The sequence below is a fragment of the Saccoglossus kowalevskii genome, chromosome 21 (assembly GCF_978046115.1).
Source record: "Saccoglossus kowalevskii chromosome 21, keSacKowa6.1, whole genome shotgun sequence".
In the NCBI taxonomy this organism is placed as follows: Eukaryota; Metazoa; Hemichordata; class Enteropneusta; family Harrimaniidae; genus Saccoglossus; species Saccoglossus kowalevskii.
In genome coordinates, this window is record NC_140661.1 from 20,458,784 (window position 1) to 20,478,922 (window position 20,139).

Below are 20,139 nucleotides of genomic sequence, written 5' to 3' on the forward strand. Positions count from 1 at the left end.
ATGAAATTGTGAAGATTTACTTGGGCCATGTTAGCAACAGTTTCCTCTCATTATGTTTTACTTTTCCATTGAGTTCGGAAAACATTTCAACAATCCCAATTGTAATGGACACAAAAATTGCTATTTATAAATCAATTTCTTAACTTAGTACCAATCCGCTATTATCAAGATATAGGTAGACCCCATTTACTTTGTTTAAGTGCTTCTTTTGTTGTTTTTACGTCAAGCCATCTATGACGTCTGGCAAAATATAGCCACAATTTCAGGTGGTTGTTTCATATGAGTAATGACTAATTTGATATATAGGATGTAGCATTTATGGGAAAATCTTTTTATTAGAAAAAAAATGATGTTGCACAGTCACGTGGCTTATCAGCCGTCTTCGAATTCTAAACTAAATTGGTCAAAACGTGTTGTTTTACATGTAGCATGAACAAATAGCATTTACGCATCTTCTGAAAATATGTTAATATATCGGCGCATACATATTGGGGAATATTATATTTACATGCCTCAAACATAGACACTTTATATTGGCTCGCGGAAATAGTACTAGTAAACATTCAACCATAAGTTGATCCATTTTATCATGTATGTACTATGTATGTTGTGATCAGCATATGGCACCGTAGATGTGGTTTAAATTGTCAACATTGAATCTTGTTGACAATGTACATTGTAACTAACCCTTGGTTTTAGACATGTGACATGATTTTTGTGCAGAGTTAGCGTTGCTGAGACTTCCCTGGAATTCTTTTAACATTTCCAGTATGTGCTTATCGGTTTTGACATGTCCAAGGTGGGAGTGGGCGTACACATATAGACACAGTCACAAAGGTCATTTCGTCTCCGTTCATGAACTGTTTCCGATTTTTTATAAAATTGCAATAACTTTGTTCTAGTGTACAAACAAAGCTAAACAATAAATATAATACATCTATACAGTAAAACTGTCTTTAGAAATTCATATTTCCAAGAGTGATTATATAAATTATAGTTATATAATGCAAGACTTTAGTTTTATTATTAAACTTAAAATTATATATATTGTATGTTTATCATTAGAAGTTGACGATTGAAAACTTGAGGAATTCGGAAAATAAAATTACAGACAAAAATTTACAATCTTAACGACATCTACAAACTGAAAATTATAGAGCTAAACTAAGCGAGAGGGAAAATTAATATTAAATATGCAAAAAAGAGATATATAAACAAGGAAAACGAGCAATTTATTAGGAATATTGAATTGAACAATACACTAGGATAGCAAACGGCATGACATCACTAATGTGTGCGTACGGCGCAGCAGTGTTGTGGCAATACAATCTTCTATTTTTAAGTGAATTTATATAGAACGGATAATATGGATATATTAAAATGAAGGTTTTAACTATATTTATACTGACGATATATGCAAATTCACTACATATGTACATACAGCTACCAAGTAGAGTGAAACTATAAGTGCAGTTGGTCACAGGTGAGTATGTATCCCAGATTCATTTCAAATTAAAAACACATATTTGATGACAATGTATATCTATTAATGTTAATACACATTTCTCACTCTTTGATGATTCTGCAAATGCCGTCGAATTATCAATATTTCATGATGATTAATGGCATAGTCTGTGTAAATATGAATCACCAGCTTTTTTTTTCTTGTGAAATTTCGAACAAGATCTTCGTTAACAACCACACGATGAAGATGAAATTTGCTGAGTTGATTTTGTTGGTCAGTATAGTATATACCTAACTATTACTTCTTTTTCAATTCATGACATCAATTTGGGTATGGGTCTTCCTAATCTGACAAATGGCTCACACATAATTAACATTGTGTGTAGTTTGTATAGAAAAGAGATCGATAAATGATAAAAATGAAATGCTCCCATCGATCCCGGACATTCGTGAATAATTTTGCGAATATGCACAGACAGTAAAAGCGAATAATAATGTCATGACATCCAATGCCCATGCGCGAAAAGCATTTTAATGCATATGTAGAGTTCATTCACGTCGCTTATTTACAGTCCTTTATTAAGCATGGTGATAGTTAAGGCATGGTCGTATTTAAATTAAATATGCGTCCTCAGTGATCGAATCACTCCTAACTTTTAGCTGCAACCTGGACATGCGTTTTCACTAGTTATCAGCATTTATTTGTTTATTTTTTTTATTATTTTGCAAATTCATAAAATGTTGCTGACATAGGTATCATGGTTCCACTTATCTCATACACTATTATATACAAATGTCCGGAGGCCCCAACTATTAGCCATATATAATATACTTATATACATGTCAGTATTAATCATTTTTACCTCCCTACCAAATCATAACATTCATATCACTGTTAGTCTCAAGTAATCATTTCGCACAAAGAAATATTGAAACGCAATAATATGTTTGTATCAAAACCAGTCTAAACAATTTTCATGTTTTCGGCAATTAGTTCTGCAACAGTTTCCTTTGTTATCCGAAAGAGGTGACTAGCTAATTTTTAGCAAGGTCAAACCATCTTAGGTAGAAATATCATTGGTCCCTAAAAATATTTCACTGCAACTGACAAACAAGTGGGACTATTTTACTTAAAATGTGCTTCACAAATTCATGTTCCTGACCTAAACTAAGTGATTCATTCAATAGGACATCCATGCTTGCTACATATAGTGTTGATTCAAAGTCCACGAGGCGCCTGATCATACATATTTTGTCAAAAAAGCCTTATACACAGACATGCCTTCAAAAAAGGACCGCAGCTCAAAACCAGCATTAATTAAATACATAACATTTAAAAACATATGCACTATACCACAGATATAATTATCGCTCATGTATTTGTTTGTATTTATTTTACTGACATATAGGTAATACTGCCAAGGATTGTCAATGGAAATGATACCAGTAAGTTACAATTAAAGTCGTAAGGCAGATCGGGGATATTAGTCGAATACATTTGTGAATGTATTGATTTATTCAAACTCAGTATTTCATCGTGTATTTTTCCAGTCATGTTAAAACATGCCAAAGTTATTCCATAACACAAGGATGGATCATCTGACTTGTGTAATTTTCGTTCAATTTCGTTGCTCCCAATACCATTATTTGAATAGTCATGATTTAATTTCTAAAACGCAGTCAGGTTTTCGGAAATCCCATTTTTGTCACACAGCTATGATTAAGCTATGTGACGCAACACTTACAGCAATATAAATGATGGCTTATTGTGTATTTTTCCTTGATGTAGTATTGAATACGCTCTCAATTTATGGCATTTCTCCAGTCTATCTTATATGATTTAACTCTTATTTATCTGACAGAAAACAAGTTGTGTATTTGATGGGTAAACTGACGGATGCTGTCAATATTCGACATGATGTACCACAGGATTCAATTTTAGAACCATTATTATTTCTTTTATTTATAAATGACCTATTTCTTGACAATAGTCCCATTGATATGTATACTGACAATCAAACTCTGTTATCGTCTGGACCAAGTATCAATGCAGTAGCAAAGTGCACTATTGACGACCTCTGGCGATTTTGCGTTAGGTTAATTACAATTACATGTCAAACAACACAGTTGAATCAAAAACAAAATGTATGCTCGTTGGATCCCGTCAAAGGCTAAATAATGTTGGTGAAGCTTTTCTTGTTACCTTTAATGGAGAAGTAATTAAAACAATCAGTTTCGAAAATAAAACTCATGGAACCATCATGTAGATATCCTTCGTAAAAAGCTTAGCTAACAAAATTGATGTTCTTTTAATAACTTTAGCCAATCGTCGTTCGAGCTGTTCAAATGTATCCTGCCTATTGATTTTATAGTTGCTAGATATCGTTATGTATATGGCGACCAAAGGCTTGGTCCAAACCCATACGTGTATAGTACACGCTTCTCTCTAGAAATACAACACGTTATTCCTGGTATTTGCCACATCATCTTGTTATTGCAGTGTTATCATTGTATGAATATCTTGTGGTATACAAGCTTTTGACGGGGTATAAATACATGCAGCATGTTGGCAAATTGTACATAAAAAGTCATTGCATCAATCCAATTCACGATGATTTCAGTACTCACTTGGCAAAATTTAGCTACATGACTTCTTTCATTTAGTAATCTGTGAGTATGTCGATGGGTTTCATTATGCTATATATCACCAAACTTTACAGGTTACTGCTTTATTTTTCTAATTAAATTGTCGGCAATAATTCCGTATTTATGTGATCGCAGCTAGATAATAACTATTTACGTATTACAATTTTTTGTCAAATGAAGTAGTTGCATGATTAGAGAATGTCTGCATACCTTTTTTAATTTTACTGTTGTCCACCAGTTGACATTATTCTCAGACAAAATTGTGATATATATCTATGTATTGTATTCATTGTGAACAATATTGAACTCGACTTCTTTAAAACCGTATGTTCAAGAGAACTTATATAAATCATGGTTTAGCCCTAATCACCAACACTTTCAGCGAATAGTCTTAGAAGATATTTGTTGTCACATTCATTTGGGTTATTGAACAACAAGTTTGAGGGGTACCTCTATTCCTACAATTAGATAAAAAAACGAACAAAAATAAAATGAAATAAAATAAAATAACGAAGTAAAGTAATAAGTTTCTAGCATTGGATTAAGATTCTAGTGGGCAACGCAATTGTGTTTTATCGTTCATACGATACACGTGGGCCGAATAGCTGTGGCGTTTAAAAAAAGGAAAAACTATTTTAACGTACAGTGATTAAAAATGGATACTCAACAAGTTTTATAAAAATAAAACAAAAAATACAAATCACGTAATGTGTACTAAAAATTAGTTTGAAACCGACATTTCGAGACAAAAAATGATCTCCAGATTATGTTTGATGCCCATACCCACAATTATAAAAGCAATTTCTTCACCATTTGGATCTTGGAATCATGATTGTGGGCATGAACTGTTTATGGACATGTCAATTATTTCGATATTTGCAACCAGACACCTGAATCAATATATGCAGCATTCAATGTCTTGATTGACCTCCTGAAAAGTTGCAAAATATAAATAATTAACACCGCGTTCTATTGTATGTTTTGCAGCCTTTTGCTTCACGGAATGTCCTTCTATGGCCCCCCATCAATGTGATTTTCTTCCTACACGTTGCTTCTCTTCTGCGGCAACATGTGATGGTAAATTTGATTGTACAGATGGAGGTGATGAAATGGATTGCATTTCCACAAGTGAGTATAATCTTACCAAACATGGTAGAAGTGTACGTAACAAACTGCTTTATAAGGCATAAACACAATGAACATATTTGTTGTACAACCCCGTACAATCGATTAACTATAACCGATCCCCTGATTATTAGCGTGTGATCATAGTTCAATTTGTCCTATAATAATCTGAATTGATCTTGAGTTGTTTTTGTCAAATTTCTCTCTCCATAATTATTAATACGAATGAGACTGAATAATAAACATTTTGAGCGTTAGAATATCACAGATGAATCAAGTCCTACTACATTATCTGAAACACAAGTTTATATTTTAGTTTTTGCATACATAATATCGATGACTTGGAAGTTACGTATGTGTCAATAATGTGCTTGATAGACACTGTTCTGGCAGTTATTCCGTCAATAGTGTCGATTTTGATAGGGTAATTGAACCACGTTTTATTATAGATGTGACAGAAACAATCACATGCATAATGCCGATGCAAGAAACGGGACATGGTAGCAACATGTATTTTCAACAGGTATTGGAAGCACATAACTACTTTCGATGTATACATGGCGTACCACCTCTGATTTGGGACATGGTACTTTCAGGTACAGCGAGTGCACATGCAAATGTTGCCTTAAAACGAGAATCTCCTTGTCAATGGTTGCCGTTTGGAGAAAACACTGCAATGTATCAGGACTATTTTTCAACAGTAACAGGTAGAGTTAGTCTTGAATAACATTTTATCATTCGTTTATTTTCCTTTTTACCACTTTGCCAAGGTGTAATGTACCATCCTCTGACCAATATATACACAATCTCATGTCGAGACTGTTTAGCCGTAACAGGAATTCGCTGTAAGAATGCTAAACTGATCTTCCAAAATCAAAGTTAGAAATGTAAATAATATACACTCACCTAGTAAGAATGCTGTGTTTGTTCTTGAAGGCCAGTTAGATATTTTGGTCTAAGGGGTAAGAACATACTTTACCCAAGAAAATGAGAAAAATATATGAATATCATTCAAAAATATGTTCTCTTTTTATTTGTTGTTTAAAGTGATTGCAAAACGGAGCTGCAACACTAGGATTGTTTTAGTATAGTAAATCCATTCTTCTATTTGACGGTAATTACACATCATTGTCGGAACATTATGAGACAACATAATCTTAACAAATGTATAGAGATTATACGATTCTTACAACTGAATATAACTACACTAGAGTACATTATCTATGTACTAAGATTTATTAACACTAAATACCTATAGAACGAATTGAAACAACTTAAACAAAACAGTCAGAAACAAAAACAAAAATGTGAAAAAGACATCACTGAAATCAACATGCTCTTATATTAATTCTTTTGTTACCGAAAACCTTTCACAGTGTCACGTTTTAATTAACAATATTCAAAATTCTTTTATTGTTTTATTCCTGAATGTTGTTTGCCGAGAATGTTCTCACCACTAGATTGAAATCAATTTAGTCCTCCAATGTGCAATTGTAATTGTAATTTTCGTTAAATTTTGTTAAGAACATTTCGTTAACTATCTCACCGAAATTGTATAACTCTAAAGAATTAGTGGTAAAGGTGATTTATAATTAATTTACCATCTCACTAGTATGAGTGTTTTATTGCAGTCTTACTTTTCAGTGGTAAAATTAACTGCATTTTTGCCTAAAACTGATAATAATGAAAATTTAGTATTATATAATCTGGAAATAAATTTTCAATTATAGAGAGTTTACATGTAGCTATGATGATATGTTTATAGAAGGCATTTATTCATAAAGCAATTTTCCATATATATAGGAATGGAAACCGTTGACTATTGGTACCAGCACAAACAGTTCTATAATTGCGATGAACCTAAGCCTAGTGTTCTTACTGGTGAGTTGTTACACGTTCATTACATTGCAATGCATTGGCAAGACAATAGTCTAAGGCATTTGATATATAGATACATAATCCACCTACCACAAACATTTTAGCCATAATTAAACAACCAAGAAAGCAACAAATATCAGGATAGCACTTGCAACTAGTCCTAATACACATGAAAACTTCCTCCCCTCTCAATACACCCTACAGCATTAATAGTTTCTATACTCATTTACATCTATGTACAACATGTACATAGAGGGGAGCTGCGCCCTTCTTGAACTCCATGTCGAGAACACTGCATGGTATATGTATAGTGCATCTATGTTTGAGAAGACGTTCAAAAAAAATAGCTTGTCCGACAACAAGCTTAGCCAATAGATGCCCTGACTCATCAAACTTTTGACCAACCACTCATTTTAATTAAGTGTTGAGTGAGGGTGCTATTTACTAATGGGAGGAATCTTTTAATAATATATGTATATATCATTTAATGTTAACAACTATGTTCATATGACATTTTGTTCATTTTTGAAAAAAAAATCTTATACAGGATGCATTAAAACTGGGTTTAAATCACAAAGATATGGAAAACTATTATTGTACTAATGACAAAATCTATTTATTTTTGGTACAGTTTGCATGATTTTTGAGGTCATTCAACAAGTTCACATACATGTGGAATGCATCACATCAGTCTCTACATTTAACTTCCTTACAAAACATTGATCCATATATTCTATTGTATGTTCTTGTCATTTGATTACACAATATGTAACGAGTGAAATAGAAAAACATTTAAAATCGAATCCGATGATTGTAAATGTTTTGTTTACATGATGGGTACTGAGGACAGAAGGCAAATCAGATACCATGTCATCCATGTTGTTTCAGTGTTAACTTACCGTACCGTATGTTTTGTTTTGATGATTCTTTTTACTTTTTGTCAATAAAAAGCAAGTAAAGAGCAATTTGGCACATAAAACAATTGTTGTTGGTTCTTCTGTTCTTAAGTATCTAAGCTAATTCAGGAATGATGAGGGAATTTGTTTTGACTCTCCCATGCCATAATTAACGCAGTGCTGGTGACAATCACTTCACGCAGCAAGTCATTGTTTTTGTTTATTTATTCCGCTAGTTGATTTTCCCCAGACTTCCAATTCATTGTCCTAGTTGTCACCTATGCCACTATCTGTCTCTCAGTTCTTTGTTTTATCGCTTTCAATTTATAAGAAGTCTTTCAATAACGTAGTCGGAACATCTTCCAGGACTCATGAAACAGCTGTTCACCGAAAAACAAAGGAAGGCGCTGAGATAAATAGAGGGGCGCTACAAATTAATGAGGGGCGCAAATAAATTATAGAGGGGAGCTGCGCCTTTCTTGAACTCCATGTCGAGAACACTGCATTGTATATGTATAGTGCATCTATGTTTGAGAAGACGTTCAAAAAAATAGCTTGTCCGACACCTTGAAGACGTTTTATGCTGATGCTACATTCGTTCTATTGATTTGAAATTTACCATGTTAATTCTCTCCAGTTAGCTTTGTGAGAATAAACAAATTACAAACCTTGGAAAAATATGTCTGATGATTCATGTGGTTTTGGAATATCTTGAAAAAAATAGAGAATTTGTCTTGTAGCATACATTGCCAAAGCTTATTACAAGATAAATAAATTAATTTTGATTCGTTCTGATTTGTGTGTCATCTTGAAAATAACCTTCTCATGAGTGTTTAACCGATCAATTTGATATTTAGTGTGATGCATGTCCAAAGCTGATGAATAGAATAATGTTGTCCAGTCACATGGATTTTTCTCAAAAGGGAATTAAAGTGTGGAGCACTTGTTTTTCACGAACACTGATTGTCAAGAGGTTATAAATCTAAAAACGGCAAAATGTTGTGTGGGATCTGGTTATTGTATGGCCAAAGAAACAGCATAACTTCAATTCTGGGGTGACTCATGTACAAGTCAGTGTTATGAGAGATTATTACATTGACCAGTTCATACAAAGATGCAAGGGACAAATAATTTATATAAATATAAATCTCTTATACACAAAGAGTTCTAACTTGTATACAATAGAATTATTCAAATAATAAATGATATAGAGAATTCTGCCAATTATAGTACAATTCGTAACATCAAACCCTCACCCCAACTGAGATTATTTGGTCGTGTTTTGGTAAGTGCAATATCATGTTACCAGGTGTCTAAAATGTTTGGCATTGTTTGTTTTTTTGAGTATTCAAAGCAATCTACTTAATATTCTAATAATGAAAAAAAAATTGGATTGGTCACCTGGTTTTGTACCTGCTATAATGCACTAAATATTCAAGCATTTTTGGAAATTAATATAATCAGCAAAATCGTGTCATTCTTGGAAATCATCACCGTGCTCGTCTGAGCCTATTGATATGTACTTGCAATATACAATATCGTTCTACACTGGGAAAAATCGTTGGTATACGGCGGGTACATTAGCGTATTCGCACGCGTGTATTCCTGATATTCGAAGATATAAGTTGGTCGGCGCACACGTACATTCAACGTATGTACGGGGAATACGCAACGTATATTCACACATTCGGAACATACTGATACGTAAATATACACAGCAGTATATTTACGCAGACCGGAAGTATACAGTGCGCACATTAACGTACACCTAATGCAGAACAATGGTGTCTAACGTATTCCTACGTATACGTAGTATATAAGGACACGTGATAAACCACTGCACGGAGTTAATACTGACGCAGATCAACGTATACGTAGCGTATACGGTCACGCAATAAACCAGTGCACACAATTAACATCGGCGTAGATCTACGTATATTTTGCGTATACTCGGCATATTTAAAGCGCATGCTATTGGCTGATTTTTCAGGAACATTTGCATACAGGTAACATATTTTAGGTCATGCTTCATTTCCGGTTAATCATTCACGTAGTAATTTGGTTCTTGGGCGCCGCACGTGCTTGTAATTTTTCTAGGTACTAGTATTTTGTTTATAAATAAAGTATCGATAGTATTACTCGTGTTTGCTACCGCAACACATTTATTTATACACACAATACAACAACCTAGCATTATTACGAGCTCTTGTTACAGTCATATACATGTAAATATAAAGAAATGGTTATTGCCACACCCATGGCCATCCCAGTGTTCAGATGTTTTTTTTTTTTATGAACACAGGACCAGCAACGAGGCATTAACCCTTTCTTTATCTGTAAGTTACAAGTGACTGTTCTCCCGTGACTTGCATCAGACTAGATCGCATACCACAGGAAATTAAACGTGGGAGGTGATTCACAATGAAATATTTGGCCACTCGATGTTCAACACAAGTAGGATCAGGGCAACGTGAACAGTTCATAATCGGAAATAACGTTTACAGAAGATCTACGGTAAACGATAACACATTGCAACTAATGCAATTTCGTGTTAATTAATATTGAGGAGTTGTTTTTGGGTAATTGCAAAGATGGGAATAAAAGACATACATTTGTGATTCAAGTGATTTAGTATTTATTTGTAATAACAATACACACACTTACAAGTACACAAATCTTCCTCGACATATATAAATAAATCATATGGGGTTTAATTCCAATTTAATTGAAGGTGAAAAATAAGTTCATTTTAAGTGGTTTAAATTTAGTGGACTTCTTTAACAGAAATAACGAAATTCAACAATTAATGCATTTAATGTCAAGTAATTTATAAATTCAATGAAACAAAAGAAATAAAATTCCAGTTATAAGCTAAAAATATTGAAAGGGATTGGGTTTGGGTAGGAATCAGAAAAAAATCACGCTGGTCATCAAAACTTAGGGCAATCACGTGGGGTTTGACAGATACATGGTGGTCCTACTTATTTCTGGAGCATGCGGATCGGTTGCCTCCTTGCCACTCGGTTGTCTTAATCCAAAAGCAAGTCGTTCAGTGCCATGACCTGAATGTCGGAGAATTCACAATGAACATTCCTTTCCGATCTTCTTTGCCGTCTTCCTCATCTGACATCATAATGTCCACAACTTTCGTCACCATCTCCTACATCTCTTGTTCTTCCTCTTTAACTTCTTTTCCCGACATTCCGTCAGCTGCAATGATAGAAATGTTATTTATAACTAACACTATATTTATTATTACTGCTATGTTAACAAGCTTGAATAAAACGAATTCAAAATTATAAAAACTATAAATTAACACTTACTCATCTCCTCCTTGGTTCTTTATTTGTTTATTCCAAGCTGTATAAAAACACTCTCGTCTCTCTCTGTCATTTTCTGGTAACAGTACCTACAATAGAATATGTAACAGTTTAATTGAGATTTGTCAAGCAAATTTGAATAGGAAAAGGTGTTGTATTATAATGTTTGGTGACCTGGACAGTTTTTACTCAATATATTACCGACTCAACAGTGGGCAATGAGATTCAAACCTACCTCCCGCTCGAAATCAAAACGTGCTAATCATTGTAGTAATAACTTATGTATTTTATATTTAAAATTATAGGGGTGAAAAATTTGTTAAGAAAACGCAAGAAATCACCAAGAATAAAAAATGCATCGAGCTGTAGCTGGAACAAACGTTGACACATTCAAGAAAAAATAAAAAAAATATAAATAAGACGGCGTAAAAAGAATTAATTGCAATGGTCATATCCCGTGATTTCAAATGTTTGCCTCAAATATTATGCCACATAAAACTGTTGTTAAAATGCAAGTTGGTATGAAGTATTAGTGCTATATGACTACATCCACCCACACTTGCTTACAGGAAGTCAGTAGAAGACAAAAGATTTTTTCGTTAGTGTGGGGAAACGTTGGTCAGCGTGGGGGGAAACAGAGGTGTTAATCCGAAAATTCATTGTCTGTTCTTGTTTATGATTGGTTCAGGCAACGTTTCGAGGATCGCGTCGTAGCTCCTTCGTTGGTAGTGAGAGCGTGTAAATGGCGAGAGCCGGGTTACCACGAAAGTTGGGTTACCGCTATCGCCATTTATACACTACCATATTTTATTTAATAAAAAAAAAATAAAACAAGAGACTGTATGCCAGTCTAACGCCCACTTTACACTAGCCTGTATCGGTTAATTGCTGAACAGCCTGAGCCCTTTGTCAATTTGAGTAGAGCTCTTTGAAAACAATGAAGGATCAGACAAAAGCATGGAACAACGGACATCACATGGTATAACCAGGCCAACATGAATTACTAGTAATTTGGGTAAAGAGGTCAATTAATTAGATCGGACATCAATATTCGACTTTCGCATACTTACGTTTTTTCTGACACATAAAATAAAATTGCGTATATAGCGATTTACAGGCTGTAATCAAAATCGATCCACTGAATACAAGTTATAATAGTTACAATGAAATGGTATGAACTAAGTGTGAAAAATTGAACAGTGACTTTTCTATGCGTGTTTGAAATGACACAGCTAGACACGCTACATCGACTGAAAGTTAAACACAACTTACACAAATACTGCAGGGTCAATCCGGACACGCTGATTTTCAGAACTTCTAAAAGGGTTGACATTATTCTCTTGTGGTGACTTGGTTTCGGTTTTTAAAATAGCACGCTTTTTCTGTCTGTTTTGATGTAGCCATGACTTCCTTGCGCAAACGATTTACTGTTGTAACTAAAGATCGCATAATGTTGGTGATCCGAGATGCTTGAAGACTGTGGACGAGATCTATCAAAACTTCCGAATAAGCTTTGACTTGGTGAAGATGAGATGGGGATTGAGATCAGCCTGAACGCTGAACGTCAGACAATCGACAACTACGAAGGAAATGGGACATCTTGTTCCTGGATTAATTCAACAATTACGTAACTGATTTCAAAAGGGCTCATCACTTCAGTCACGTTAGCGTATAGCATTTTGTTATTAGGGGTGTGCGATTGCGAAATTCGACATTTCAGAGTTTCATCATGTTCGATTATTATTTTATTTCCAGCAGTAATATAGATATTTGTTATTTTACTATTCTGTACGTACTAAAAACGTAGTGCTTGATTTGTTAGTGACGACGGTTCCAACTCAGCCCATAATGATAACGTCCAACCAGTGTATTGCGCCCTCATTATTTTGGACAGTGATCTACGGACGCCTGTTCGCGCAATGAATTGTGGGACACTCTACCACAAATAAAGATGAAATTAATATACCGTACTAGACCGCGTAAGCGCCCAGGGGCCTCAACTCAGAAAATCACGATTTTTTAGGGGTGGGCGCTTACCCGAGCACCCCCCTCGAAAATGAAATGAAAAATTTGATTCATCAAGTAACAGATTACGTCTTTGAGGGAAATCAAATTACGAAATTAGTTGAGTCGTCATTGATTTTCACAATGAAGAAACAGAAATGATCACAAAAAATATGCACATTTTATTACAATATTAATTACGTACCACCAGAATTTACGAAATTAAAAACATTTGATTCTGTTGAAACACAGTCAAAGTCAAAATTGTCATATTATCTCCACTGATGAAGGTGTTGGATCGTACACAAACTCTCGATGAAAATCACTTTCCGCCATGATGCCTTTGCAAATTTCACCTGCAGCGGCGTCCTTTGACCTAATGGGTCAAGTTGGTTATTAACCAATCACAATGCTGTTTTGTACTGACGCTATTCTGCGGAAATTCCCGAAGACTTTCCGGTAACGCAATGCGGAAGTGAATTATCGATGTCGATGTACGATCTGTTGGAATTGATTTCAGCGAATAAACGACATAGTTTTTCCAAAAAACTAGTAACTAGCCATTTTTGAGAGGTAAACTGTATATGGCATGAAATATTTACCGCATTTTACTTGTATCGACAGGTCATTGTCGAAGCGTAGTTTACGCATGATTGTCGTGTTCTACGCATTCACATGTTCACAGCAGTCGATATCCACGCTGTATCATATAAAAACGATTACCAAGATTCGTTACGCAAGACCAAGTTTTAAATTAGTTACATTTTGAAGGGGTGGGCGCTTTGCCGAATGTGACCCCAAATATAAAAATTGTGCAAAAGTGGGGGGTGGGCGCTTGCCCGGGCATGGGCGCTAACGCGGTCGAGTACGGTATATACCCGAACGAGAGACTGCATCATTGGAGTATCTCTCACGTACACCATAGACTATGGAAAACGGAAAATTTCTAGTAAAATGTATTTAGGAATTCAAATGATAGTAAAAATCAAACATTTATTTAAATTTATAAATGAAACCTGATAACAAAATACAAGTTTACAGACAGATTCGGAAAATGATCGTCGTGACCCAAGTATAAATAGGCTTCTAAACAATATGAATTATTTCTTTGCAATTCTCGCTGCAGTAAACAGTAGATGTATGTGGCTATGAATATCACTGCGGTTATTCAATGTTGTATTTATGACAATAATTAAAGTTAAAATTAAGATTTTGTTGAATAAAGGTACAAAAAAAACCATGAACCGGTAAACCGTTGCGCTGCTAAGCATGAATAATTAACTGATGTCAATCGATGTCACGTGATGTGAATGCACTAAAACATGAATCGTCAGTCTAGTTTTCACAAACATTTACACAGTTCCTAATATGTTGCCAAGTACCATATAGCAGGTTCAACCATAGACTGTCTATGGTTCAACGAAGACAATGAGAATTGTGTTCGCAAATCTGAAATGTCACTGCAAACAGTACTAGCCAGAAATATCCATAGTTGTTTGAAATGAAAATGCGATGTTTAGCGTTGTTCACTGTATGTGTTCCGAGTGTATGTGGTGATATCACAGTCACTCTACTAGTAGAGTGACTGTGGTGATATAGATCGTATTCTGAAAATAACGCAGCGTATGATGGTAAATGGAATAGAAATGAAACTCCGTAATCAAACGATCCCTAGAAATGGCGATGACGGCAAATTCGACCAATTTTGTTACATGTGTCTCAGTGAGAATTCATTTCACTTTCTTGGTATGGACTTTGTGGCTATTCTTACCAAAATGCCGATAGGCCAACATTCACGTGTATGAGATCACAAGCCGGCCCCGAGAAACACACACACGACCCGAATGGAAAGTATTTTAACACTCGCCAAAATATTCACACCTGTATTGTTCGCATTCATTCATTCATTCAGGCTTGCGAATGATATTGCAATTAATCAACGTATACTCTATTGTGCAATTTCCTGTCTTGTGTTCGATTTCACCAGTGTATAGTGAGACAAATGAAGACGTCACGTTAATATCAAAGCGATGGTACACTTCAGTCAGGATTTTTTTTTATTTAGAAATTAGTAACAACCGTTTCTAAATTGTACCTGTACATAGCCATTTCTCAATTACATGTACTCGGCATAACAGGAGACGTTTTAGATCGATTCAAGACGCCAAGCGAGTCGACAGTTCCGGTAATTATTTATTATAAGTACTGGCGGCCGCGATTCCAAATAAAACCGGACAATTCCACGCGCACAGTATTCTCCACGTATGCGTAAATATACAGACTCCATAAAACAACGTTAATTGTACTACGAGAATGCATGTAAAATACGTACGTATACGCTGCGTGCCACCCAAGGCGGACATGTGTGAAAGAAACCATAAAAATACGTAGCGCATATGTACGTATATTCCACGATTTGTATACGTAATCATATCTGCGTATACTAAACGTATACCGTGAATATACACAAAATGTATATCTGCGTACACAATCGTATATCAACGATTTTGCCCAGTGCAACTTGCTTAGACCCCTGTAGAGCAGATTTCACCTTTCTCCATCTTTCTGTTCTCAATCGTCACATTTAAAAGAATTTGCACACAAATTAATTACCAGACACTCAGATAAGGAACACGTCGTGGTGACACCTTTTGCATATATATATGTTTGTTTAATTTCTAGATATGTTTACGCAAGTCATCTGGAAAGATACCACCAGGGTTGGTTGTGGAATTGCTGAAGGCCAGGGGGTATATGTAGTGTGTAACTACTTTCCAAAAGGAAATGTAAATGGTACATTTATCGAAAACGTACCTTGTGTGAAAAATTCTACTGTGACCGAAGATTGATGAAATATGCATAAATAAAATTGTACTCACAAACTGTCTCTTGCGTTTTTACTATTCATGGCATATTTTTTTATAATATTTTGATCAGTCACGTACATAAATTCTAGGCGTTCTTTGATTACTGATGAAAACATGATGAAGAAGGTCAAAAAAAAGCAAATCCTGAGTGCAATTTATAGGACAAAATTGTGTCATTATACTCATTGAACCAAGCGAGTAATTCTTAACTCTACCACCAAAATATAAAAGATTCAGCAATCAGTTGCATTGCTGGTGCACAATGTTAATTTACATAAATACAAAGATGTTGTGTACATTTCGTCAGTCGCCATGATTATTTCAATGCATACCATTAGACATTGAAACTAAAATTATAAACCTTTCCCCAAACCCCCTATCGGAATTACAATAGTTGGGTCGTTAGGGACTCTACCTACTGTAGGTGATGTTGTGGGTTCAAACACCTTCCATAGTCAACTTTTTTTGAAGGTGAGGAATTCTCGTCAACTCTAGACATTTCACCTTTACTAAAGCTGCACGGTCCTAGCTAAGGTGCAAAGGTCTGATGTACAATAGCGGGTTAAAGAATATATTAGTTAGATAGACGTAAAATTGCCGGTTTAAAGGTTATGTATAGTTATCTGTAGCAATTACACTTACCATAAACATATGTCACACGCAACGTAATATTACCGTGATTGGTATAGTACAGGTGTGATGGTCCAAATACCAAAATGGCAACAGTAACAAAAAGACGTCCCTGGCGGCGATGATAAAATACGAACACGGAGCCAACAGATGAGGTTTCAACTGGTACTGGTATTATTATACTCTGCAAACATCAAGTACAATAACTCGGTAAAACTCCACTACTCCAATAACTAGATACATGAACTCCAATACAACTCAACGAGATCTCCGATCTGATCTCAGTGCTGAACAACTCCCCTATATATACCCACACTGTCTATAAATAGACCATTACATCAGCATACATAATGAGTCTGGAACTTACTATAAATTTCTAGAATGTTTCATTACCTTCTATTGCCTCCTACAGTGTTCTATTACCTATTCAACCAGTTTCTAAACAAAATCTAGAATATTCCACCCAGACACAGTACGTTTCTAGAACATTCTCAGTGACACGGGAGTGGTAAATAAGTCGTATGCGACATGCCTCCCCTCTCAAGAATATTATAACATATAATATTACATGACTAGCAACGACGTCAATAATACGAATACGATAACAATTTCAAATAAAACAACAATACAACATATCAAATCGAACTGAATAAAGCTCTGAGTACATAAATTCGAAAATCACATACAGTAGAATATAATAAAATATGAAATACAGTCATAAACGAATAACATTCTACTATATTGTTCAAAAGTTCCTCAGTCCATCAATCTACTCAGGTAGTCCGCTACCACATTGTCCCGTCCAGGAATATCCTCAACACGATAATTATATCCTTGCAGAGTCATCGCCCATCTCATCACTCGGTCATTTGCAAACTTTGCTTTATCTAGGTAAGACAATGGTTTATGATCCGTCTGCAAAATGAACTCCACACCGGCTAAATATAGGCGAAATTTGTTCACGCCCCATACAATGGCTAAACATTCTCTTTCTACAGTTGAATATTTCTTTTCTGCATCGGATAACTTCTTACTTGCATACGCAACTGGATGAAGCTTCTCACCATGATTCTGCATAAGTACTGCTCCAATTCCTACCTGAGACGCGTCCGTCCGCAACACAAATGGTTTCTGTGGGTTCGGCAACTTCAAAATTGGTTTGATTCTCGCAAAGTGTTATATGCTTTCTCCTGGGCCTCTCCCCATACAACTTTGTTGGGTTGTCCTTTCCTTAGTAGATCACTCAGGGGTGCTGCAATAGTTACGAATAAGGGGATGTGGTCTCTGTAGTAATTGACCAGCCCAAAGAATGATCGGACACCTTTCTTGGTCGCTGGCCTTTGCGCTTCTCGAATTTTTTCCATGTTGTCGTGACTCGGACTCACCCAATTGTGTCCAATTTCATGACCCAGGAACTCTACTGATGTTGCAGCCAGAACACACTTGGATGGTCTAGCTGTTATGTCCGCTGCCCTCAGTGTTCGTAACAACTCAGATATAATACTTGAACTTGCTCATCCCAGCAGCTTGAATAAACTATCAGGTCATCTATATAGCTTCCAACCCCCTCCATACCTGACAATAATTTCCTGATTCCCCGCACCAGAGTAGCTCCCGAATTCTTCATTCCAAATGGCATCCTTAAAAATTCATAAGTTCCATCAGGAGTAACAAATGCTGTCTTTGGTATATCTTCTTCAGCTACTGGTATCTGCCAATAACCCTTACTTAAATCAATTTTTGACAGGAACTTACTATTATGTAGCCTCTGAAATATATCCCCTGTTGTTACCATTGGCTCAGGGTAGGTTACAGTGACCTTATTTAATTTCCTATAGTCTACACATATGCGATTCGATCCATCCTTCTTCTTTACAATCACCACCGGTGAGGCATAGGGTGATGTGGACTTCCTGATTACTCCCATTTTTAACATATCTTCAATATCTTGCCTAAGGTTCTCCCTTATTGCATATGGTAGTGAGTATGGCTTAGATCGTATTGGTGTATCATTTGTCAGGTCAATCTTATGACTGATTATCTTGGTCCTTCCTGGCAAGTCAGTAAACACCTTATCATAAGTATTGACTAAACCCACCAGTTCTTTTCTCTGGTGTTCTGTCAGGTCTGTACCAATTTGAACATCTTTACCTGACTCCTTGTGTTTACAAGTTCCTAACTCTAGAAGATCATCTTCGTCTACAGCATTCTCTTCATCTGACTCATTGCACCCCGCTGTAGCTGCGCGCACAGCATTCATCAAGTCTATGGCCGTATTTGGTGAGTAACTTGTCTCACTTCCATCTGGTTGAGGTGACATCTCCCGCTCAACATACAACTTTAACATATTTACATGATACGTCTTCACTTTGTCACCTACCCTCACTCGATAATCGTTTTCGCCTATTACCTGCTCCACCACATAAGGACACTTCCACTGCATCAATAGCTTGTTGTTGTCAGTTGGCAGCAAAATTAACACCTTATCTCCTTCCTTAAGCACTCGCTTCTTCGTTTTACGATCATAGTAACACTTGTATCGGTTCTGTGCCTTTTGTAATTCCTCTCGAGCAATCTCTAAAGTCTGTTCTAACCGATCTCTCAACTCAAACACATACTGGTAACTATTAACTATCTCAGGAGTATCGCTTTCTTCGGTCCATAACTCTTTAAGGATCTTCATTGGGCCTCTAACCGTTCGACCATATAACAGCTCAAATGGGGGAAAAACCAGTTGACTCCTGTGGTACCTCTCTATACGCAAAGAGTAAAGCACTAATATACCGATGCCATTGCCTTGGTTGTTCATGGCACAATAGCTTTAACATCTTCTTCAAAGTACCATTAAACTTTTCCACCAGTCCATTACAGATGGGGTGATAGGGCGTAGACGTCAGTCTCTTAATGCTGAGCAATCTTGATACTTCTTGCATGCATTCTGACACAAACTGAGTCCCCATGTCACTTAGTACTTCTTCTGGAATCCCCAATCGGCTATAAAAGTCAATCAACGCCTCGGCTACAGTCTCTGTATCTATATTTTTAAGTGGAACGACCTCTGGATACCGTGTAGCATAGTCCACCATAGTTAAGATGTATTGATGACCCCCGTCACTGGCTGGTGTAATTGGTCCAACCAAATCTATAGCCACACGCTTGAATGGCATATCAATTAAAGGCATCTTACTTAATGGGGCCTTCACAACTGATCCCTTTGAAACAGTCTTCTGGCACACATCACACGACCTACAAAAACTGGTAACATCTTGATGTAGCCCAAGCCAATAAAAGCTAGTCACAATCCGGTCT

General features: G+C 35.8%; 1 protein-coding gene across 2 annotated transcripts; it reads left to right on the forward strand.

Moving 5' to 3' along the window:
* The first annotated feature begins 1,443 nt into the window (after positions 1–1,443).
* On the forward strand, positions 1,444–16,215 carry LOC146729783 (Golgi-associated plant pathogenesis-related protein 1-like). 2 transcript variants are annotated; one of them, XM_085495153.1, is made up of 7 exons: positions 1,449–1,483; positions 1,685–1,738; positions 2,874–2,910; positions 5,098–5,238; positions 5,685–5,942; positions 7,039–7,116; positions 16,016–16,215. In XM_085495153.1, exons 2-7 carry the CDS (start codon positions 1,706–1,708, stop codon positions 16,180–16,182), a joined length of 714 nt encoding a protein of 237 aa, XP_085351279.1. In that variant the 5' UTR covers positions 1,449–1,483; positions 1,685–1,705; the 3' UTR covers positions 16,183–16,215. The 2 variants fall into 2 exon arrangements, with proteins under 2 accessions (XP_085351281.1, XP_085351279.1); XM_085495155.1 differs by lacking the exons at positions 1,685–1,738; positions 2,874–2,910 and having other exon boundaries at positions 1,444–1,483.
* Positions 16,216–20,139: the final 3,924 nt, after the last annotated feature.

Excerpts from the sequence above, each read along its gene's own strand:
- LOC146729783 (XM_085495153.1), top strand. The coding sequence starts at position 1,706 with ATGAAGATGAAATTTGCTGAGTTGATTTTGTTG. Across the intron at positions 5,239-5,684 it reads AATGGATTGCATTTCCACAA|ATGTGACAGAAACAATCACA; the intron begins GTGAGTATAATC and ends GTTTTATTATAG. Across the intron at positions 7,117-16,015 it reads TAAGCCTAGTGTTCTTACTG|ATATGTTTACGCAAGTCATC; the intron begins GTGAGTTGTTAC and ends TTTAATTTCTAG.